The 25224-nt window shown below is 45.0% G+C and overlaps 1 protein-coding gene across 9 annotated transcripts in view; it reads right to left on the reverse strand.

Moving 5' to 3' along the window:
• The window catches only part of SPTAN1 (spectrin alpha, non-erythrocytic 1), a 64391-nt gene extending 43639 nt beyond the window's left edge, over window positions 1-20752 (reverse strand). For 7 of the 9 annotated variants that reach the window (XM_087418970.1, XM_014782224.2, XM_087418969.1 and 4 more), the window contains exons 1-9: window positions 20616-20752; window positions 9368-9607; window positions 8114-8239; window positions 4026-4166; window positions 3492-3638; window positions 1721-1854; window positions 1406-1550; window positions 1173-1327; window positions 431-566 (exon numbers count right to left, since the gene is read on the reverse strand). In XM_087418970.1, the coding sequence (XP_087275096.1) occupies window positions 431-566; window positions 1173-1327; window positions 1406-1550; window positions 1721-1854; window positions 3492-3638; window positions 4026-4166; window positions 8114-8239; window positions 9368-9604 (1221 nt within the window). In that variant the 5' untranslated portion in view covers window positions 9605-9607; window positions 20616-20752. The remainder of the gene's footprint in view (window positions 1-430; window positions 567-1172; window positions 1328-1405; window positions 1551-1720; window positions 1855-3491; window positions 3639-4025; window positions 4167-8113; window positions 8240-9367; window positions 9608-20615) is intronic. The other 2 variants (XM_087418971.1, XM_004423535.3) reach the window with 1 other exon arrangement.
• Between the last annotated feature and the right edge of the window lie 4472 nt (window positions 20753-25224).

Consider the following 25224-nt stretch of genomic DNA (forward strand, 5'->3'; position numbering starts at 1 on the left):
CTTATTAAGATCTCATATAACTAGTTTTTCACAGGACATACTTTGGGGAAATACCAGAATAAGAAATTTAGATTTACTCAAACCAACTATGAAATTCAGCATTTAAACAAAGACATTATTCAAGATGCCACAGGACTGATGTGCAAAATAAAACAGTAACACCTCCACCTTGCCAGAGCTTGGCTCTTCACTTTTATGGACCACAGGTAATCTCCTGACATTGAACCACTTAACCATCTCTTAGGAGCAAGTAGAGCAAGTCTCCAAAGGTATAACCAACAACAACCCTTATGGTGAGAGCTGCCTGTGAACACAGCATCACCCACTCAGACTGTAAGTGATAGTGACACACTCTCACTTATCCGGGCAGTGATACACGGATGCATTATAAGCTAACATCTTCACTTCTGGAAGACCCTGGAGACATTACCTTGTGCTCCTGATGCCTATCCAGCAGGGCTTCAGCCCCGGCCACATCATTGGCCAGTTCATCCGCATTAATGAGGGCTTTCATCTCAGTCACCCAGCTGGTGAGGTCACGGAAGTCAGCAAGGAAGCGTTGAAGTCTAGGGAAATAAAGGTAAGTCATCAGATCTTCCCAGTGGAGGCCCCAGGATGGAAAATGCCTCCCTAAAGCTCCGAATTCTATGTCTTCAAAGTCTAACAAACCATATAAACTCTAGTCCCAGGAAATATGGGATTCTTTCAATCTAGACTGTAAAAGGAAGCAAGAGAAGGCTGAAATCAATCCTTTAAACTTAGGTTCTGTCCATCACTATAATTCCACAATCTTGTCCCCTATTTTCAACTTCCTTGTCATTCCCAAAGTCAACCCCTGGTTAGTAAGAAGCAATCTTTCCCTTTGTGCTCAGATTGCTAAGGAGATATTTCCATTTCTATTGGTCATGACACAGTGATAAAGGATGGAAGAAAGATCTTTACAGAGTTGTAAGTACCATGTGTGTGAATACACAACACTGTAAAGTTGCCAGTCTCCAAACAAATATAACATAGGTAGGAAAAACCCATCCGCATTTTCTCAGTAGAGGAAACCTGGCAGGGTATACAGAAGCTTTCTCAGTCTAGAGAACTGACCCTTAACTCTGCCTTCCTCTCTTCTCCAAAAGAAGTCCAATGACACGGGCTGCCGCGTACTGGAAGATTCTCTCTACCTGTATGAGTCATTGAGACGTGCATGTCTCTCCGCCGCCAGGGTGCGGATCTGCTCCCAGTTTGTGATCAGTTCCTCTCGCTTCACTTGAATCTGAGTGGCGCTCAGAGGGTGGGACTGCTGCAGGCGGTCAGCCTCGGCACAGAGGGCTTTGACCTAGAAACACGTTCTGTCAGAACTGCTCTCCCGACTCTTGGTAATTTATTTATAGAATCAGCTGTTTCCAAAACCCACCTTGTCCTCTAATGCAGCAAGATCTCTCTCCAAACCCTCGTGCTTCCGAAGCAGAGCCTGAACACTTGCCAGGTCTCGGCCAAAATCATCAGAGGCCATTAATTGCTCCTTTTCCTTAATCCAGCTGATAGTCTCATCCACATCCCTACAGGATAAAGGCACCAGTTAATCCAGTTATGATGACTGTCTGGAACTGGGAACACCATGCTGGGCCAAGACTCAGTCAGCTCCAGCATCCTATTAACACATGCCATAAACTTTACCAAACCCCTCCAAGTAGACGCCCATTCCCAGAAGCCCATGCTGACTTGATACCTGTTGAAGCGCTGAACTTCAGCTGCCCCAAAGAGCTTCCCCTGTCTCTGAAGAGCCAGTCCCTTCAGCCGCTGCCAGGCTGCGTTTACTTCATCCTGCTTAGTCTTGATCAGTTCCTCCTCAGGGTGCTGCTCCTAAACAAGGAAGAGCAGAAGACACTGGACTTGGTCCATAACCTCTGGCTCCTCCAACTAGTCACTGTGGGTTGGCTCCTTGAAGCACCTGCTTTAGCAAACCTTCAACATTCTGAGCAAACACTGGTTTTCTGTGTGGGATGAAGTGAAGTACATTCAAAACGAGCTTCTGTTTTCTCTTATATAAAAACAAGAGAGCCATAATCTATCCCTTGGAGTAGTGTGGTGGATCTATGAAGCGCTTATGTGCACCAGTACCAAAAACCTTTATGTTGGGCCGGCCCCGTGGCTTGGCGGTTAAGTGCGCGCGCTCTGCTACTGACGGCCTGGGTTCGGATCCTGGGCGCGCACCGACGCACCGCTTCTCCGGCCACGCTGAGGCCGCATCCCACATACAGCAACTAGAAGGATGTGCAACTACGACATAAAACTAATCTACTGGGGCTTTGGGGAAGAAAAAAAGGAGGAGGATTGGCAATAAATGTTAACTCAGAGCCGGTCTTTCTCAGCAAAAAGAGGAGGATTAGCACCGATATTAGCTCAGGGCTGATCTCGCTCACAAAAAAAAAAAAAAAAAAAAACCTTTATGTTAACAAACACTTCAGCTGCAACTTTGTGGTACCTTCATCAATGCACCCACCTCTGCTCCAACTGATTGAAAATTTTGTATTTCAAATGTTCGTAAGGCTGTTAAGCAGTCTTACCCAAACCCATGGTTTTCAGGGTTTGTTCCTGACTTCAGACTGGAGATATTTCTTTAAAAGTATCCTTTCCCACTATTTTGTTCTTTTATTTTGTTTTAATAAGAATAATATGTAGAGTAATAAGGTGAAGCACTTCAGGATTCTGGGATCCATTTGTGAGATCTTATCCTTGGCCTGACTGCTCTTCTCAGCACAGCCTTCGGATGGCCCAGAATTTGGGGTGGGGCAGCCCTTCTGTCACTGCGAAAGGGTGAGGTATTTCTTTCCCCTCATCACTGATCAGAAAGGGAACAAGGACCAGCCCTGAAACAAATCCATAAATTTAAAACTTGTACCCCCCAAATCAAATTTCCCTAAAAGCAAAAACTCTCTAGTTCCTACTACTTGACGTCTTTGGAGCACTCTGACTCTTGCGGTGGAAGGAGAGAGTAAAGCAGCAGCTTATGGGACCGCACACGCAGGCCATGGGGAAGGGCTGCACTACTCCCCTCTTAGGGCTCCAGAGCTACCAGTGGAGCCCGTCCATTACAAGGTTCCCCAGGCTCCCCTGAGAGCCCAGGGAAGAACAGGCAGGCATTGGTGGACGTCTGCCAATCTTAGGAAGCATTCACCACCACACCCTCATCTGAGAACCCTGACACCCAGCTTCTGCAGCCCAATAAAAGGTTCACCAAGCCCTACCCGAAAGTGGGTGGAGGAAACAGATCAAATGAACTCTGCCCTTCCTCCCATAGCCAAGAGTTAGAAAACATTTCCTAATTTAGGAGTAATCAGTACTGCAGTCTTACTTAGATTTAAACAAAACTCTTAGACATGCTTACTAAAACTGGCTCGCTCAGAAACTAGGGATTTGATCACCGAGATTTCCTTCTGAAAACACTAGAAAGTTAATATGATGACGTTGTGAGAAGGACGTAGCACTGTGCTACTTACCTGAATGAGTTTGGCAACAAACTGGTTCACTTCGTTAACTCTTTCTTCATGGGCAGCCATATCTGTTTGAAACTCTTCAAATTTCTTCTGTAAAACCTCCACGTGCTCCAGGTCCTGGCCCAGCTCCTCAGAAGTCACAATGGCTTCCTATTCAGGGACCATAGCAGAGCCAGAGTCACCAACCAACACTGGGTAACAATGGCTCCCAGAAACTTATTGTGAAATGGGCATGTTGGGATGGGGCCATGTTAGCTTTAGTGGATGCAGTTATCTGTGAGGTTTGTGATTTTAGTTCCTCTTCTAGTCAAGAGGTTGAGCGCATGGCATTTCAGTCTCAGAGACTCCAGGTTTCAGAGTTACAGCAGAGAACACATCTAGAGAGCGGCTGGAGATATAGCAATCCCACCACCACGCCTTTTGCTTCAACTGGCTGCATCTGCTGCTAACCCTGGCTCTCAGTTGCAGACCATGGAGGGGTCTCTTCTCCTGCTTTCTGTAAGGCTTACTTAGCAAACCTTCCTTCTCAAAACATACCTTGTCATTGATCCAGTCCATCACATCCTCACATTCGCGTAAATACTGCACCAGCTTCTGGGCCTGCAGCAGTTTGACTCCTTTCTCTCGCATCTTCTCCAGAAGTAATTCCCACTGGCGGTGCAGCTCCATCAAACGAGTCTGCAGGTTAAAAATACATATTTATCAACCCTCCAGATTACAACCATTGCTATGGGATCTGGCTCTTCCATAGAATTCCCACAAGTCAGAAACCTCATGGAGCTGTGAACAAGTCTTTTTAAAAGATAATCCCTAAACGGAGAGGAAATCGTAAATTTAACTGAGAACAGGAAAAAGCATACACTTCATAGTGGTTTGGTAGGTCTTATGGTACAAAATAACTGACCTTTCATAGATTTATTCTAGTTTACTTCAAGGGAATTATTAATTATTATTATCAATTATCATTGATATTATATTATTTGTAAGTATTTAGATAGTGTTATTGGTTATTATTACTCAATAAATTATTAAAGTGGGGGGGCCGGCCCGCTGGCATAGTGATTAAGTTCGCGCGCTCTGCTTCGGCGGCCCTGGGTTTGCAGGTTCAAGTCCCTGGCATGGACGAACGCACTGTTGGTCCATTGCTGTGGTGGCGTCTGACATACAAAATGGAGGAAGATGGGCATGGATGTTAGCTCAGAGTCAATCTTCCTCAGCAAAAAGAAGAGGATTGGCATCTGATGTTAGCTCAGGGCCAATCTTCCTCACAAATTAATTAATTAATTAAAGTGGGATTCCTAGGTCAGAGGACTATTGAGGAAGGAAAGATGAAGAATTAACATGGAACTTCAGCAAAAATTACCAAAGGCTGTGTTCGGAATTCATAGAGGTAAAGGAGAAAAACAAAACAAGAGGTCCTATAGACATTATAAATCTAAAGAAATAATTATGAGGCACAAGTAAATAGGAAGACTTGAGTATCAAGTAGAAAAGATGAGGTCCTGAAACAATCGGCCATCAAAATGGATTCTTGGCAGAAAAAGTTTTGGAGCTTCTGCGAAAAGATACAGTTTGTGATACAAAACATCTCAGCAAGCAGCAGCCACAGGCCCAAACATATTCACTTCCCAGCATCTTCGGGTTCTCATAGCACAGTCCTAGTAAGGACTTGTCCAGAACTGGGGGAAACTGATCATCAATTCAAGCTTAGCTGATGCATTCCGGTACTCTTATCCAGTTTCCACGCGTTGATTGTGCCCACCCAAGATACTGGGAGTTTCTGTCTAACACTGACAGACAGAAGTAAAACAAACACAAAGGTTTAAACACTAACAGAAGAGAAGTCTGAGATCCACCCATGGCTGAGATGCCACTCCCAGCAAAACAAAAACTTGAAAGCTATGGGATGGTCAACATGGGTGGATTCTCTTAGAAACAAGTATGGATGTTTCACTTGAAAGGAGAGTGCAGTGGGGGAAAATAAATGCTCACACAATTCACTTCCACCACTACAATCACTTCCACCCCTGATGGCTGAAACTGGAACCCACCACTGAGAAGGAAGTGAAAGGCATTCCAAGGCAAGGGGGAAAAGGCAACCAACATCAAGTCAATATTCCACCTACTCGGATGTGGGACCCAACGTGGGTGGCGGTGACTATGGGGCGCCACGCAGTCCGGTACGGTGTGAAAGTCTAAACCGGTGATAGACAGGTTATCCAGGACACTTACACAGCCTTCGTATTCTACCCACCTTCCTCCATGTTAACCCTGCCTGCCAAACTAAGCTACTGAATTATGGGGCCAGATAAAACACCAAGCCAGGATCACTGTGGGACCCCTGAGCATGAAAGTAAAGATTAAGTGAGAGCCCTCTGCTCAAATTAGAAATGTAGCCACAGAAGGCTAAAGGAAAACCTCACCCTCAAGTCAATTGTCAGTCTCTCACAAATTCCATCTATAGACCTTCAAGTAAAGGAGGGCCAGGCCTGTTTCAGTACTGTAAAAGCTTTCCCATTCCTGGTGTGTCTGATCACGTAAATACTGCAGGCTAGAGAGAGGCCAGTTTCACAAGCTTACCATTGTTTGAGAGTGTGAGTGGGCAGGGAGGCAGGTACACTAAGAAACACACTGAAAGCGGACAGGGTGGAGAAGATGTCCTGGTTCTGACTCAGGTGGATTTCTCAATGGGCAGGAGCAAGCTGCAGGAGCTTTCAGAGAAGGACTTGGGGGAAAAATTAAGGAAAGCTGACAGGAATGAAACGCAGGTTGGAAAAATAAAGCACATAATTGTAACTAGAGAAAGGAGTGGATTGAAATTCCAGTTCTGTCACCTATTAGCTGTGTGAATTTGGGCAAGTCACTCACAATTCTCTGAGCTTCGGTGTCTACACTTCTATACTATGGGGATAATGGCTACCTTGTAAGCTTATTGTGAAGATCAGAGACAACATATGTAAAATTCCCAGCCAAGTGTTTGCAAATAAATAACTACGAATAGCCACTCAACAAATAGTAGCTAATAGTACTTTTAAATGTTGCTTTAGGGCCGGCTCTGTGGCTTAGCGGTTAAGTGCGCGCGCTCTGATGCTGGCGACCCGGGTTCAGATCCCGGGAGCGCCCCGAGGCACCACATCTCCGTCCAACGCGAGGCCGAGTCCCACGTACAGCAACTAGAAGCATGTGAATCTATGACATACAACTATCTACTGGGGCTTTGGGGGGAAAAAACTGAATAAATAAAATCTTTAAAAAAAAAAATGTTGCTTTAATAAGACCTCTAAACAGGGAAGAGGGCACTTACTAAAAGACCTGAATGAAGTGAGCTTTGAGTCTCCCCTCCCCCAGATTAATCACTAAAGCCAAACACTTGATCTATTTCTCATGTTCTCCATCTGTAACCTGGTTACACTACTACAGAGCAGCCCCACTCACTCTGGGAAAACAACTTCTATCAAGGAAATAATAAAGCATGCCGATTTCATTTACTGTAAGACTGTATACAAAATAGTGGGGAAAAGGGCAGATAAATATTTGTATTTAATTGCAGAGACACATTTACCCAAATGGTCATGTGGCAGTTAGAATTTACTCTTATTTCCTATTTACAATCATTACTAGTAATAGTTAATTACTAACAATAAGCTTAGGGTTAACTGCAAGTCTTCAATATGAGACGGCAGAGTATATTAGAGCAAGAGAGACAACAAGTATTTATTGTTGAAAACCACTAGATCAGATCCTAAGGGAACGAAACCTCCAGGAGGGTAACAGCAGAGGATGAAACATGTCTAGCTGGAGCTTAAGAATGCAGCTTTCATCTAAATCTTCAGGACTGCCTTGACAGGTAAAGGACTGGAAAGGCTGGTCTCTCAATGGAACACGACTTTGGATGACAAAGAACAAAACATAAAGATAGATAAGAGCATCCAGTTACGAGAAACTAGGTGTACATATCTCATCCTAAAGGGGTTTGTTTCCCTCAATACCTTGGTACTGGAAATGTTAAACAAACCAGAGAAAGATCATTTACTGCCCCAACTCCAATGAACCAGCACCACAACAAGCCAGACCAGTCTGAGGACTCCTGCTTCAAAGTCAGTCATATCACCATGGTCACTGACCAGCAAGTGTCACAAGTCATTCCTTACAGCTAGACCTTCAACTGGCTTGCTGATCAGACCTCAGTAAACCCCTCCTAGGGCAAACCATCAAGGTCGAGAGAGCAAGCTTTCCAACAGAGAACTTTCCTGATAGCGCCTGTGATTAATCCTGCTTGTCTCTGTGTCCTAGTCCGTAAATTCACCAATTTCACTGATATGCTCTTCCGTCTAACTACTGTCTGCAAATGTTAAGAGTTTAACTTATGCAATCTTCTATAAAGTATAATCACATTCTACAAAAATTAATTTCTTTTGCATACAAACACTTGTTTATATTCATACTGAATCATCATACTACAAAAGCAGGACTTAGGCCTCCGTTAGGAGACTTTACAAATTCTTTTAAAAAGCTAGAAAAGTCTACCTTTTTAGGAACCCACATTTACAGGTAAGCATTAATCCACATTCCTCTACCAACCAGACAGATGGAGGCCATTCATACTAGACACAACTCTTACTCACCCTTATGGTTTCAGATGCAAAATGCCCTTCTGAGATCATCAGGTTTCCAGTTTCATCCAGCTTCACAATGGCTCCTGAGTTGGCCTGCACTTCAGCTTCAAAGGCCTGATGCTTCTGAAGCTTGCCCTGTCGGTGGACCACGAAGGGAGCCACAGATGCAATCACACAGCACTCATCATTCTCTCCCCCCAACCCCCTTATTCCTCCCCTCCTGACCCCACTCCCTCTCATTATGGACACATCACTGAGCAACCCACCCATCCCTCTATCTGCTCAGTTACTCAAAGACTCAGACTGCATCTATACTGGCCCTCTGAAAGCTCGGCCATTGAGGACCACCAACTTTGCAGATAGCAAGATGCTACAAAATATCCTAATTTTACTGTCTACCAGGAAATTAGCCTCTAAGTGGACATCTAATCCTTTCTAGAAATATAGAACCATACTGACAGTTTTCTTAGCATGCAGTGTTTACCCTTGAATATACACCCACATTCACTCATATACGACACTTCCTTCAGCTTGCTTTAGAAGCCACACTCTTTGATCTGATTCCATACATTCCATTTCTCAATATCCCTTTTTAATCAAGTACAGAGCTGGGAAGGGGCCTGCCAGGCAGGGATTGTACCTAGACCAGCATTCACCTTTTTTTCTTCTTAGATGACTGGTGTAGTCAAAGAACCATGGGCCCCACTACTGCTCCACTTGCTAAAAAGAGTCTTTCACCAAAATCAATAGATGAAAGGCTTTGTCATTTTTCAAAAACAGCTTTATTGAGGTATAATTTACACCATAAAATTAACTTAAGTGTACAATTCAATGATTTTTAAAGGCTTTGCTTTTGATAAGACTTACCAATGAGTTGCTGAAAGAGACTCAACCATAAATTTTCACCAGCAACAACACTGTTAGCACGCCTTTCTCAAAAACACATATTTCAGGAAATCAACCCACACCTTCTCTGAAAAATGCTGAAGGATCACCACTGGTTACAAGACAGTGGTTTGAGAACCATCAGCTTAAAGCATCCAGAAAAGATAAATTAAAACCTGCAAGATTCCACATTCACCCTCACTCATACACACACTAAGGGCTTTTCAGAATAGTGAGTCCTTTCTTATGTCTGATCTACATTCTTCTTGCTACCCAATCTCTTAAGGTCACAATTAAATGACTTTCTTTGTATAATTTTTGGGCAAAAACATTTGAGCTCTTGAATTTTGGCAGGAATCTCAGGGAGATCAGACGTACCTGCAGGTTGGTTGGGTCTTTATAATTTTCATCAGATGCAATCTGAAGTTTCTCTTGAATCCATTTCTCCAGCTCCTCAGCATCTCTTTGGAAAAACTGGAATCGATAGGAATCTTCCAGCTTCTGGCGCCTGAGGGTTGAGAGCTCCTTGAAACGGTGGTATCTGTCTAGGACCTGCTGCCGCCTCTCCTGGATGTCCTCTGCTGTTTCCAGCACCTTGACCCCACTTGGGTCCATTTTCTGAAAAGAGAGAATGTCCTGAGATAAGCACCACAAGACACCAAAATAGATATAATGGAATTAGCGTCTCTGAAGGAAAGAATTAGCAGACCCCTAGCAGACAAACTGAGAAGGTAGCCCCTTCTCAGAATCCAACAATGAAGCCTAGATCCTACTCCTTTGTAAACAATGTCTATCCACTCCCCTGCAACACTTGCCTACCTGGGTCCCTCAGAGGATGCCTAACCAACACGGCAACAAAACCAAGCGAAAAATATGAAAGGGAGAACCATGGTTTATACTGTCACTTCTACAAGAGCTTTGAGAATTCAAAGGAAATGCCAACTTTGGTACTCAAAGAATCATTGAGAAATCCATTCAAAAATCCTTTCTTCTGGTCTGTGCATTTCACTGTGTGGAGATTAAAAAGAATTCACTCTTGGGGGCCGGCCCCATGGTTTAGCGGTTAAGTGCACGTGCTCCGCTACTGGCGGCCCAGGTTCGGATCCCAGGCGCGCACCAACACACCGCTTGTCCGGGAAGGCTGAGGCGACGTCCCACATATAGCAACTTAGAAGGATGTGCAACTATGACATACAACCGTCTACTGGAGCTTTGGGGAGAAAAAGGGAAAAAAAGGAGGAGGATTGGCAATAGATGTTAGCTCAGGGCCTGTCTTCCTCAGCAAAAAAAAGAGGGGGATTGGCATGGATGTTAGCTCAGGGCTGATCTTTCTCACAAAAAAATAAATAAATAAATAAAATGAAAAAAAAAAAAAAAAAGAATTCACTCTTACTGAAGTCCGTTTTTCTATCTTTCCAGATCTCAATGAAGAAAAGGGAATAATTATAAAATAACTGGTCCTTAACATCAATAACCAATAGAATATGCCCAGTCAAAGTAGCTGATTTCTCAGTAACTCCAAAATGTCAATCCTACAAGTCTTCTTCAGGCTAAAAGAGGGCCTGGGTAATGAACAAGCTTACTTTCATCTGAATGCACAAAATTAAAAGAAAATCACCATGTATCTTAAAAAAAAAAAAAAAAAAGTGTGGGGAAAGATTTATCCTACTTTACTCCTACCTGTTATTCTGGAAAGCAAGGAGACTACATAAGTTCAGCAAGAATTTCAAGTCAACCACAAATGCAGGCTAACTGGGTAGGTGGCACTTTCCCCATAGCCCTCAATCTGCCCCAACTGTAAACCTTCAGATTTCTGGGCAGTTTCACTAAATTTTAATGTCAAAAGGAAAACCTGACCTATTTATGGGAGAAATTCAGAATATGCTACTTGCTCTTATCAGGAATAAGCCATTTTATTATCTAACCAAAGAAGGACCACAGAAAGAAACAGGTACAGATTAATGACAAAGAGCTTCTACATGTCAGTCATGTGTGACCTTGCGTGAGCCACCTTCCTGCTCTGTGCCTCCATTTCCTAGAGGGACTAAGAATGGCAAATGAAAATGAGATGGTCTCAAGACCTTTCCAACTTTAAAATTACATTCTACAGAGAAGATTCTGAGATTTCGTAAAGAAGCAGACCAGATAAGCTTTCTGGTCTCTTTCAGCTCTTGTTCCATAATTTATATGAGGTATAAAAATTGTTTTATCTGGAAAATATCTGAGAGCCCTTCCCAACAGCCTGTTCACCTGGCCCAGGTAATGGGAAAGGATAAGCAGGCTAAGGAGTAGGCATGGAAGTCAGTGAGCGTGCCCCCCACCACCATCCAGCTGTGAGGTAAACAACACTAGCGAGGTCTGGGCAGGTCAAGGTTTCTAGCTCTGTAGGGATTAAAGCAGCTCCAAGAGGGGGCGGGAAAGTGTTGTCTGCACCTGACCCACTCTGAGGACCACCTTTGTGTGAGGAGATTATCTTCCTAGGGGACAGAGCACGAGGTGATTTTAGCCATACCACCATTCTTTCCAATTATTCTCCACCTATTAACCAGTTATTTTGTTGTATTACTGTTTTCCCATAAAGTCTGATTGATTGATTTTACTATAAAGAAAAACGTATTCTTTGCCATGTCACTACTGTGCTTTAAAACCTTTTATGGCTTCCTCTGAGAGAGGAAAGAATCCACTTCTCTAGCCAGACCTTCCTTGACCTGGCCCAACATACCTGACTGGTATCATATCTCACCTATGCCCCCTACCCTCTTGGCATATAGAAATATTCTTTCTTCTCTAATACACATGATTCTCTTTAAAGACTTCAAGCCATCTGCACATGCTTCCTTTGCCTAGAATGTTCTGTCTCCCCTCTGCCCAGACAACTCCTGTTTATATCTCAACACCCAGCTGAAATGAGTAAACTGCAGGACCTCGTCTCTTTACTAAGCTGTACTCAATGCTCCCTCCATCCCTCCTGCTCAGATTTAATCACACTTCTCTAGATTTACAAAGCACTCGCATATACATCCCATGGTGGAATTAGACTGAGCAACCTCATCTCTGTATCCCTGATTTCTAGCACACGGGTCATTAAGACCTGTTGGCTGAATAAATGATCAAGCCCGTGCTGAGTGCTGTAGCTGTGACGCAGCAGCCCTGAATCCATTTGTAAAGGGTGGGGAGAGAGCTGGATAATCTGTCTACCCAAGTTTCACTTGCCATATTGTCAAGCTGGAATTCGAGCCAGGTAAAAGCTAGACTTGTGACAAGAACAGCAAACAAAGAATGTGCTGACTGAAGCTACATGACGAGGTGTCAACCTCATGAACAAGTCTGGATTACTAATCTTGGATTGATCAATGGCAGTGTATTCTGAGAAATTAGCTACTCTTTTCACTCTGGTAGGGTGGAACCTCAAGGAAATAAAGCTCAAGAAGGCAGCTTTGTATCACTAATAGATAGCTATCTGAAAAAAATATTTCCTATTCTTAAAACGGGCTTCAAGAGAGTCCTTAAAACCAAAAACTGAGGGTGAGCTTGAAAAACTGAATGTCTGTTCAGAGCAGATACTTCATGACAACAAGGCAGTTCTGGTTTACACTGCTGCCCTAAGTGCATCAGCCTCTTTTGGAGAAGGCCCATTTCTGATGAAGATCTGGACGACGATTACTACCATCACCAGCCACACTTACTAGAATGTACTCATGACTTCACTCATTCACTTGCATTGTCTGCTCCAGCTGTATCTCCCATCAATCTCCCTCACTGACCCCGAGTTACAGGCCCTGGGCAGGGTCCATTTCCCAGCTCAAAAAGTTCCCTGTGGTAGGAATGTTCTCGTCTCTCCCGCATCCAACTCTACCATTTAATACCATACAAACCCCTCAAAGTCTACAGCATCTACCTCGTCCTCTCCGAAGTCCTGAATTAGAAGTCATCACTCCCTCCAGGGTCCTCTTAGAGCACCATCACATTCTGCCACGTAACTTGTTTTCTCCCTGCCATTTTTAGAAATTCTTTAGGGAACTGAGAGTTTCTAAGGAACTACAAAAAAGACCTTTTACTCTAACTCGGCACATATTAGAGAGTCAATTATATTCTGAACTTGGAAATAGACAAAGTGCTGTCCTTCAGGAGACATGTCTAATAAGCAAGTCGTGGAGCCTGGGGTGACTCGGGACGCCTGGCTCCCAGACTAGCATGGCAGCACTGGTGATTTTTTTTTTTTTTTTGTGAGGAAGATCAGCCCTGAGCTAACATCCACACCAATCCTCTTCTTTTTGCTGAGGAAGACTGGCCCTGAGCTAACATCCATGCCTGTCTTCCTCCACTTTATATGGGACGCCGCCACAGCATGGCCTGACAAGCGGTACATCGGTGCGCGTGCACTTAACCGATACACCACGGGGCCGGCCCCGCACTGGTGATTCTTTTTTTTTGTGTGTGTGTGTGAGGAGATCAGCCCTGTGCTAACATCTGCCAATCCTCCTCTTTTTGCTGAGGAAGACTGGCCCTGGGCTAACATGCGTCTCCATCTTCCTCCACTTTACATGGGACACCGCCACAGCACGGCTTGACAAGCAGTGCATCAGTGCGCGCCTGGGATCTGAACCGGCGAACCCCGGGCCGCCGCAGCAGAGCGCACGCACTTAACCACCTGCGCCACCAGGCCAGCCCCCTGGTGATTCTTAACATGACTGGAGCTGACATACTCTTTATTGGCAGCTGCTCAGTTATTTATTAATTTCTTTCTCTACCTCTTATCTTTTTCATCTCCACTTTGGAAGTGAAAAAAGGGAGAGGAGGAGATGTTAATCATTAAAAAAATAAAAATTTTGTTTAAGATTGAGTCTTAAATTAGTAAACAATTAGGATTAAGAATAATTTATATACTTCCTTGGTTCTCATCCCTTGGAAAACAGTTAAGACGGAAAAATAGCAGGAAATTATGTGTCTGATTTGCTTGCTTAAAAAATTTTCTTGTACAGAAATTTTCCAAGGAAGGTATAGCTATGTATGAAACAGTAACTACACTGCACATGAGTTCCTGAAAGATGTCTAAGTCTCCAGATTGTCTATGGTGTTTGTCCTGCCTCCTCATATCACAGGATGCACTGCATTTCTAAAATCCTTTAGCTGCTATGGAAATTTTTAAGCAATCACAGTGGGGAGCCGCCCTTTGTGATGAGAAAAAGAATCCTCCATATAACACTGCAGAGGTTCCACCCGAGCAGGTCCCCCCACTTGGATCCAGCGTGCTGATCTGCCCCTACCAATCCAGGGAGACAGTCCAGCCAGGCCCTGCAGAAATTAACCAACCTAAAAGGCTCTCTTTGTCACCCCAGTGAAGTAGAACGAGTCAATTCTATACCAAGTGCTTTGGTCAGGCAATAATGGACTTTTCTTTCCTGCAGTAGATCAGCTGACGTCAGTAGGTGGGAGCTCTGCCAAGCCACAACTGGCTGTCTCTGGGGAGCTGGGGCTCTGAAAGTCATCAATGCTCTCCCACTGCTGTCTGCATCCAGAATTTTCACTTGTGTGATTACCGGAACCTAAGATTGTAGGTTAATAAGAGATCCCTCCACCCCTTTAACCAGATAGGGAGCTGTCTCTAGTTTATCCATACAAGTTCCAGTTTCTTTTTGCTTCTAAAATGTTCATTTCCATAGACTATATTAAACACAGGAAAAAATTTCATATCACCAAGAACTACTGCCACCCAAAGGTGCTACAATCTCTCACCCAAACTATGTGAGAGTTAGTGGAATTCCCTGGACTCTGCCTGTGTTGTGTGTACCACATTCCCTCCATGACTGAGGCTGCAGGCTGCAAGAACCCCACCCTTGCTCTGAAATATGCAGCTGACTGATAAGGCGGACTCCACAGAGAAGGTTCCCGGCTGTTCCCAGCCTTAATGGGATTAACGCCTTTTGAGAGCTAGAAAGGAAGAACTCAGGACCTGCGCCATTAAAAAACAATCTCCAACTTTACCAGCCTACCTATCTAGCCCAATAACTGCCTAAAAACTACAAAGAAGCTGACTTCCTGGGAGTGCAATCAACTGACTGCTTATCTCAAAGCAGCCAATCAACTCTGATTTTGCCAATCAAGTCTATGTATTGGGAGACTGAAGGAGGGGAAAGGAAGTGCTAAATGTATTCTTTGTAGTGATGCTTCGCTTAACGACAGGGTTACATTCGGAGAAATGCACTGTTAGGCGATTTCGTCATTGTGTGAACATCACACAAACCTAGATGGTATAGCCCACTACACACCTAGGCTATAGGGCACTAATCTTATGGGACCACTGTCGTTCACCAAAACGTCATTATGTGCCACATGACTGTATGTTTAAGAACACCTTCCTGTTTAAGGTAACCAAAGACAAAGGTCATATTTTTGCAAATATTATTAGAGAAGACTGAAGATGCAGGATATTTATAAATGCTACAACGCAGCAGTCACAACGTGAGCTGCACCATACAGCAAGTAATGTGGATTGATCTCAGGGGGATAAAACAGGAATTACAACTATGTCCTCTATTGTAATAAACAAAAAGAACTTGTCAGCGTTCTTACAAAACTGCCACATCCCTGGGAAGAAAAAGGGGGCTCTAAAGATATGAATCTTGGTTAGAAAGTTCTAGTTTAATCCAAATATATAACATGCCTGAGAATGACTTCTCATATCCAACACAAACTTATACATGTTATCAACTGAAAATGGATTCCTACAAAAGAGGCTGGACATTAACTGATATCTTTGTGTTCTTGACTAATGCCAAGAGACAGCTGTTTGAGGCACTTCTTGGTATTTAGGGAATTTTTAAATGCCTTAACCTAATCTACAGAAGCTATATGCCCCACGGTGCAAGGGGATATATCTGTCTTTGGAGGCGGGGACAGGCAGTGGGTGGGAATGACACTGTGTTAAGCAACAGAAAAGACTGCAGATACAAACATTTTCAAACCAAAGGTCAAATGCTTTCGACTCTGCAATTGGCTCCTGCAGTGAGTGGTTTAGGACACCCTCGCAAAGATCTTGAAGAGTGGAAGAATTCAGCAATCATCATTTCTCCATGGAACCCCAGAAGAGAATAAAATTGTAGCGAAGATGAAAGGAGTCACTATTTAAGACGAAGCATTGGGACTGCCTTCCTTTCGGCAAGCTGAATCTGCTGGACGTAAGAGGCATTTGGAAAACTACAAAATGAATTCCGATTTCAACAGATAGATTGTTTTGCAAGGAAAGGGATTTTAGAGAGTAACAGGATGAACAGATCATTTGGCTCTATGGAAAAATTCACAAACATCACCCAAAGCAGAAGGTCATAGAAACCATTCATCAGTTTTGTTTTTGTTGCTTAGTCAGAGCCCAAAGGTGCAGAACTGACAATGCCGTTTTTTTCCACGGCTTAGAAAGCCAACCTATTACCAAATTTTTACATTTGCAAAGCAAAAGAACTACATCCACAGATGTGGAAGGTCTTCCTCTGAGAACAAACCACCAAAAAATTGGTTAGCACCCGTAACAATTAATTCTCAGATCAAACAAATTAACTCAAAACCAGCTTAGCTGCATATTTTAGTAGCAGATTTGATGGTAAGCAGAGAGGTAAATAATACATAAATCAAGAGTTTTAACCATGAAGAAAAACAACAAATATTTTTGCTTAAACCGCATTCCAACCAGGATTGTGGACCCGAATGTCAGCCTTCAAATTGATTAATTCATTTCAACCCGTTAGCACGATTCTGCAGAGGTGAGCAGGGACTTAGCTTTAAAAAAGCAACAGTCATACTGCATTGCATCAAAACCCAGAAAAGCAGAGCAACACTGAGGAAACTTACTTCTGAATGCTTCCCAAAATACTATGTTGCTGCTACTTACCTTTTAACTTGTAAAATTCAGATGAGAGGTATTTAAGAGAAGAATATTGTTTCTGAGATTCAAAACAGGAAAAGGTTATAATGTGGCCCATTTTTATAAATCTCGTTGAAATAATTAACCAGTCTGATTTATAAAAGGGCTTGCCTTGGATTTATCACCCATAATCACTAGAAATTTGCGAAGTTTATATTTCTCCTTATGGGATATCAAGACACTAATTTTAAGCATTTTTCTTTTTGAAAAAGGTCCAATTTAGCAAACACTCAAAAACTGTACACAAATATAACAGATATATAGTGAGCTTTTTTTTAAATCAAGAAAATGCAAGCTCCATTCCATTCCAAGGATTGCGGCAGAAAAAAATAAGTCACTGGGAACAGGAAACAAACCCAAGTTTACAATATTTGTCAAATGTAAAAATACTATTTTTATTACATGTTTTCAGATTACTTTTTTCCAAATATCTATAAGATAATCTGTTTAGTCACTTGGTTCTTAAGAACTAAGTAACCATCAATAAAAAATCAGCAAACACTACATGCAAAACATCAGTAGGGTGATAAAAAATTAATATATTCATGCCTTAAAGAGAGGAAGGTAAAAAACAGGAGGCTTTGGAAATTTTAGAATAAATTTACTATGACTTCTGTTCATGTAACACCAAAAAAACCCAACGAAATCCAAACCCTAACCAATTTGCTTAGCAGAAAGATCATGCAGGCAGAGTTTTTTCCCCCTCTCTTTGGATCATTCAACCTCTTTGACACAAATGTGTCTTCACTGCAAGCCAGGCAAACCCAAAAAGCCAACACGTTTCCTGCATGCCGGTCAAATACCTGGACTCTGCGCTTACGAAACGATGACAACATGATGGAGGAATGTGGAGGCTAAAGACAGGGGGAGAGCAAGACGACAAGCTTCTGAGGGCAAACTGAACAGAATAATTTCAAAATGAAGAAAGCAGACCTTTAAACACATCGAATACAGGTAAATATCAAATTTCAGATGTTTTCCCGACGCCTGTCTTATTCTATGGAGCTTCTAAATCCCACCAGGGATTTATTTTATTTTTTATTTTTGTGAGGAAGACTGGCCCTGGGCTAACATCCGTGCCCATCTTCCTCCACTTTATATGGGACGCCGCCACAGCATGGCTTGACAAGCGGTGCGTCTGTGCACGCCCAGGATCCGAACCGGCGAAGCCCGGGCACTTAACCACTTGTGCCACCGGGCCGGCCCCCCCACTGGGGATTTAAAATGTGGAAAGAGAACCAAGATTCTCTGGTCTTAGCAGTTCCTATCTAAAAGATGTGCGGCTTTGGCCAAGTCATATCCTCTTTTGGGTCTCAGTTTCCCCACTTTTCAAATAAAGTAATAATACTGAATACACTTTTTAATGCTAAACATGCCCTCCCTCGACCCATATTCCGATAAACTGAGACTCGTGGGACTAGATGATTCCTAAACCCCCCTTCCGTTCAGTAATAAAATAGCATGATTTCATGAAATCATCAGAAACAAGAATTAACTCAAGCTACAAAGATCTGACTTGGGCCTAGTTTACTGGTACATTTCCTTTACAAAATACTATTTCCTGTTCAAAACCGGTACAAGAGGAATATGCAAAAAAGGTGGAAGGGAGGTAACCAGCACAGCAGCTGCTCCAGTCCACTGGCCCCCAAGTGATCAGCTCTGCGTCCCTCCTCTGCATGCCTCGAGTCAGCATTTGCCACCAGGGCGTCGCATTTTTCTACCTACTCTGATCACAGCTGTAGCAGACCCGCCTGCAGAACCAGCGGAGTCCTCGAATAGCCCAGGGAGGATTGATTACAAGGCCGGCCTGGTGCCCACTGTCCTTAATGCAGGTTCAGCAATGCCAGGACTGTGGACTATTCCTGACTTCCACTTCTCAGGATGTGCAGCCGGCCCCTCCCTTGCGATGGAGGCAGGTAAGGAAAAGTAGAGAAAATTCTAATGCAGGGAACCAAAAGATATACTTAAAAAACAGCTCTCTCCACCTACACCTGTTCATCAGATTGCTTGACAAGCTCATATTAGAGCCTGTGACAGATCGGATTTCTCCAATTATTAGATTACTACAAAACTCACCGCTGAGACCAAAAGCGTATCAGAGAATGTTATCAGGCTGATGGTTTACATTAGGAATGGCTTCACACCTGTCCAGCACAGAGCAAATCCTCCTTTCAAGTCTCCTCTCTCCATCTAGGTCCCTGGATAACAACTAACACACTTTGAGGGTCCCTTTGAGTAATTATTGGCCCAGTTACTAAAAAAGGCTTATTGTTAATTTCCTGCACGGAGGCCATTCTGCAGCGCTTTTTTTTTCCTGCAGCACATTTTTTAAACTTTGACTTCAATTTGATCTTTCAAAATCTAAGACACTAGCTGCAAGCAAAGGGAAAAATAAATGACTAGTTTAAGGAGGTAGAATCTTGGCTCAATGGCTTCGTACAGCCAAGTGTTCCCACTGCTATTCTGAAGCATTGCTGTTTCCTGGCTGCAAGACACCCCCATCCTTCCATCTTTGATACATTCTGATTTACTCAAGTCCAATTGCCATGACGACGCAATTTCTCCACACGTTATGAAAATACTTCATATGTTCTCTCTTCTATTCTTCCCTAACAGCCATGATGGTAAGTTTTTCTAAAATACCACGATGAAGACAGAACAAAGGGCCTACATATTTTAGGATCTATTATATAAAACAGATTTGACAAGGTGCTGCAGCAATCCAAATATCATCTCAAAACAGCTTTCTGTGCTATTCAGGCTTTTAATTTAAAATATATGCAACCCTTAACCTTAACAAGCCCCTTATTTAAGATATTTTATTTCAGTACATCAAAGGGACTTTTAAAGGCAATTTTCTTGGGGAAGCATCTAATCAAATTCGCAGGGATGGCTTTCAAACAAAAGGCTGCTTCTATCATTCCACACCGGGATGGCTGTAGAATTTTTGACAAATATACCGCCCTGGACTCGAAAACCCAGTCTCGGGGGGGAAAAAAAAACAACCTCGGAGCTATTAAGTTATTTGATTTAGGTCTCATACAAAGCAAGCGCCGCATCTACCTATAATTTACAAGCGAATCACAACTGGGTAAGAAAGAAATGTTTATTACAAGGTAAGAAAAGGAGATGATGGCCAGTCTCGGACCTTTCTGCGTCTAAAAGAGAAGGCCAAGACTCGCCATACAGGATGAGAATAAGGTCAAAGAGCCCTTTACTCTGAGGTCGGTTCTTCCTCCTTCAAGGGTTGGGCCGGCATTGCTTGGGGGGATTGGGGCAAAGGAGCTGCAGAAGTCGCTCCCCACGAGGGAAGGGACTGGGGGCGGTGGGGGGAGCGCTCTGCAGGGAGGGGGAAGGTGACGATCCGACCAGGGAGCCCCCGCCCCACCTGCCGCAGCCGGATGGGGCCGGACTCGGGGAGGGGGCGGGGAGGGAGCCGGCGGCCTCGCTCCCCCTCCGCCCCGTCAATGACATTCCAGCGGCCGGCGCCCAGACTCGCCGGGCGGCTCGTCCGCAGCCCACGCGCCACAAGCCGGTCGCGGCCGGCTCGCCCGGCTCCCGCCCGACCGAGGGTGCTGCGACGCCCGCCCGGCTCACCTGTCCGCGCGCCGGCCCCGCCCCGCCCCGGGGGCCGCCCGGCTCCCCGCCCGGGGGCCGCCCGCCCTGGGGCCCCGCTCCCGCCCCGAGCTCCCCCGCTCCCGCTCTCACCGGCTCCTGGAGGGTGAGGGCCGTGGGTGCGTCGGGCTGGAGGGTGTGGGGTGCTGCTGAGAGACCGACGCGCCTCCGCGGCCTCCGCTCCTCGCCGTTCGCTCCGCAGCGGGTAGTGGCGGCGACGCGCGCGCCCCGCCCCTTTTATAGGAGGCCACGCGCGTTCCGGCGGCGGGCGGGCGCGAGCGCGGGGGAAGCGCCTCGGCGCGGCGCGAGGGGCGGGGGCGAGCGCCGGAGAAGCAAAGGGGGCGGAGCTCCCGTCGGCTCAGCTCCCGATCGCCGGGCGGAAGGGGCCGAACCTTGCCGGAAGGAGCCGAAGCGGCGATGCAGGGGAAGAGCCGAGCCGGGGGAGCGCAGCGGGAGGATGGGGAAGGAGGGCGCGCGCCAAGGGTGGGGGTTGATGGTGCAGAGGAGTCGCTGCCTCCGCCCAGGCGGGCCGAGATGCTCCAGCCACACCGCCCTCCCCGCAGCTTGGATCCTCCAATCCTGCCCCTCCCCTCCCTGCAGAGAATCTTCTGCACCCCACCCCTCCGCCCCTGGGAGCCTTTCCAGGACTGCAGCGAAGGGCGGGGCAGGGGCCATCACTGCAGTCTGGCTGGAGATGCTGCACACCCCGGCCGGAAAAACGCCCAGTCCCAAAGGGTGAGGTCACCCGTGTGCTTCTCTTCCTCCTGGCCCCTTTCCCTAGGAAAAGGCTGGGGCTGCAGACCCAAGTCAGCCTACTCGGGTGGTGGCTGAGGTCAAGACACCCAGGATGATTTTTGTCTCCGGGATTGAGAAGGTGGTAAGAAAAGGCCAAATCCGATTATAAAAAATAAAGCCTACTAATTTGGAGTTTGTCATTCCAGAATTTTGAGAGTTAATAATTTCTTATATTCTTACAGCAAAAGCTTTCTCACAGGTCACTCTGGGAATAGGATGCATCAGTCGTATTTTATAAACAAGATATTAAGCTTCCTCCTGCCACAGTTTACTGAACTTTCCTTATGTACCAGCACTATGCTAAGCACTTCATGTGTATTACCTTTTTCTTTTTAATCTTTGCAATAATTTTATGAGGTAGGTATTATTTCCCCATTTCACAAATGAGCAGCACCCTGATATGGAAGCTAGGTCTCTTGCCCTGGGTCAGGCAGCTAACAAGAGGAGAAGCTAGGATTTGAATCCAAGCAGTCAAGGACCTACTCTGAAACAGTTTGCTGGACTGCCTTCCCATAGGAAAGAGAGGCATTGTGATGGTGGATGCCAGGGTGCAGAGAAAAGAAAAATAAGAGGATTTCTGGAATTTCTGTTCCTTACAGTCTTAGAAGCTCAAGGGCCTGGCTCTAAACTCTATAACTAGAAGCCCTTGGTTAGGAAGCCCTTTCCCCACCCCTACTCCGGTGACAGCTGGGTGGCAGCCATTGGGAGTAACACCCAGATCATTCCTGTGCAGTCAGGCAGACCAGGAGCTCTGCAGCTCAGGAAGGCCTCAGCCTCCCAGTTACCAGGCAGCCCTCTTTAAATCAATATAAAGGCACTGGGCACTGCACCAGAGCTTGCGCCCAGGCCGAGCCCTGAGCTTCCTGGTCCTCTGCAGTCTGGCTTCTTCCTCTGTGCCTGGGATCTGCAATCTGGTTTCTAAGCAGTCTTGGCTGTAGCCATGATAGTGAGGAAAAATTCTCCCATTCCTTCACTCCATCAGAGCAGAGAGAAAAAAGGAGTGGCCACACACCAGAAGCAGCTTTACAGAATCTGGAGGAAAAACGTAGGAGCTGAGAGGCATTTCCTGCAATCTCCTCTGTAGAGAAAACAGGACCGGTAACTCCTCCCTGGGGTGTGCATTTCTGGGAACAGCTGATGGCAGCGACAGCCTCTTCTCCAGCGGGGAGCAGCAAAATGTTTAATCAGATATTCAGCTCTGGGTACAAAATGGCTAACACAATCATAGCTCTCCAAAATTTCCAAGACCTTCTGTTCCGGCAAAGAATGGGTCTCAAGGCTGTGGCCAGGAGCTATAAAAAGGGAGGATTTTTCTTTTAAATCACTCTGGCCTCATAGGGAAATGGGGGTTTGGCTGCTTTTACCAGATGCAAAACAGATTTGACCTTAGAGAGAGCTTCTATATTGAGACAGACACTGAAATCATATTTGTTGATCCTTTGTCTGATCTGAGACATGGCCAAAAAGCAGTGTCTCCAGCCCTTCTGCCTCCCCCTCACTCATGCACCCCAGTCTGCATTTGGCACTGGAGGCATTTAAAAAGCCATTTTTCACATGTTCTATTGTCTGCCTACCTCACCTCCCACCAATTTCACCATAGCCTAACACTCTGCTAGGTGTGGGGAGAGGGAGATGACAAAGCAGATAATGGCCTCTTTGTTGTCTGAGAGAAACTCATTCAGAAAAAAAAAGAAAAAAGCAGAGGACAGTATAGCAGCTCTGTAACCAATCAACTCCAGGTTCTCAGTCACTTCGTCCCTGGCCTCGTGAAAAGCGCAGGTAGCTCCTTTTCCTAGTTTCCAGCGTTCTCTGAAGGTTTGGTATATGCCCTAAGCTTAGGCATCTAAGTGGTCTCAGTACATTTTCAACTTGTTCAAGAGGTCAACCGTTGGGGAATACATCAATTGTAATGATATTTTCACGTGTTCCGGCCATGGAAAGTTACTTGCCCACTCTCTCTGGGAGAGGCTCTACACACACGCACGCACGCACAGTTAACAAGCACAGTTAACAAGCAAGCACCAAGCATTCCTCTATTTTTCCTCGAAACAAGGGAGCTGATTGGGAAGTCAGGCCAGAAGTGGACTGCACTGCTTCCCAGACGACATTCTGCAGTGTGAGAGCTGGCAAGGAACAGCACAGACCTTCACAACAGTGACTGGAGGAACCTTAAGACATTATGCTGAGTGAAATAAACCAGACACAAGAGGACAAATATTGTATGATTCTGCTTCCATGAGGTCCCTAGAATCGTCAGATTCATAGAGACAGAGAGTAGAACATGGGTTGCCAGGGGCTGGGGGAGGGGGAGAGGGAGTTAGTGTTTAATGGGGACAGAATTTCAGTTTTGTGAGATGAAAAAGTTCTGGAGGTGGATGATAGTGATGGTTATACAACAACATGAGTATACTTAATACCACAGAACTGTACACTTAAAAATGGCTAATATAGTAAATTTTATGTTGTGTACATTTTGCCACAATTAAAAAAAAAATGAGACACCGTGACTGCTTCTGAAATCAGAGACCACATTAGAGAAGAGGCCTGACAACTGCTGGGAGCATGGCCTTGACAGGCTGGCCTTTTTTTTTTTTTGGTGAGAGAGATTGGCCCTGAGCTAACATCTGTGCCCATCTTCCACTATTTTGTATATGGGATGCCACCACAGCATGGCTTGATGCGTGGTGTGTAGGTCTGCACCTGGGATCCGTACCTGCGAACCCAGGGCTGCCGAAGTGGAGCTAGGCCACTGGGCTGGCCCCCCAGGCTGGCCTTCTTAAAAGGACTGCAGGTGACAGCAGAGAGGTGAGCTCCTCTCTCCCCTGGGACATCTTCCTAACTCAGCTCACTTATGTCATATCTGTAATCTTGTGGGCTGACTTGTTAGGCCCCGTCAGTCTCTACACCTCCTGTTCATCTTGAAGACACAGTTAGAATGTTTCACAAACCATGTCAAACTCTCTCAGAAATCTAGTAGCTTCCCATTGCCTACAGAATCGTGCAGACTATTTCAATAGAGATTCAGGAGCCTCCTCAAGCTTGTTCCAGCTTACCTTTCCACAGGATCATTTCCTCTTGCTTTTCTCCAGACCTGAGCTTAGCCACCTCCTAAACAGGTTATTTTTCCAACTTCATGCTTTTTTTTTCTGCTTGAGGAAGATTGTCCCTGAGCTAACATCTATGCCAATCTTCCTCTATTTTGTACGTGGAAGGCTGCCACAGCATGGCTTGATGAGCGGTGTGTAGGTCCATGCCCGGGATCCAAACCTGCAAACCCGGGGCCACCGAAGCGTGGTGTGTGAACTTAACCACTATGCCACCGGGCCGGCCCCAAGAAAAATATTTCTTGAATGTCATCTGTATGAACTGGTATTTAAAAAATGAAGCCCGGCAATAAACTAGAGGACAAATTCCTTTATAATGGGTGTTTTTGTAAATTTATCACATAGCTGGAAGACCCCAGCTCTCATCTGCTTTCTGCAGGTCCCAGGAAATCTAACATCAGGAATTCATTAGGTGGGACAGAGAAAAGGGAAGTGAATGACCAGGTTGGATAAGGCACCTGTAAGAAGCTCTGTGGCTCTTTCGGTTGTCCTGGCATGGAGTTAGAAGACATCCAAACCTAATTATGTCACTGCTGCCATCATATTCCTATGAAAGTAGGGGACAGCTCCCAGCACCTGGGTGGGAAATGCCCAGAACAACTCCATTCTTCTACCCAAGGGATGTGTAGCGTTTCTCTCCTATTGGAATTTTCAATTCATCATCAAATTTGCTCTAAAATGACGTAGGACAATGATATGACAAAAATATGGGCACTCAGCCTGAGAAATGAGGTCAAGCTTGAAAGGAAGCAAGCAGGCAAGTGAGTACTTGAATTTAAAAACTCTACACAGTCATTAGCATT

The sequence above is a fragment of the Ceratotherium simum genome, chromosome 29 (genome assembly GCF_057802395.1).
Source record: "Ceratotherium simum simum isolate JZ-2026a chromosome 29, ASM5780239v1, whole genome shotgun sequence".
NCBI classification, from domain to species: Eukaryota; Metazoa; Chordata; class Mammalia; order Perissodactyla; family Rhinocerotidae; genus Ceratotherium; species Ceratotherium simum.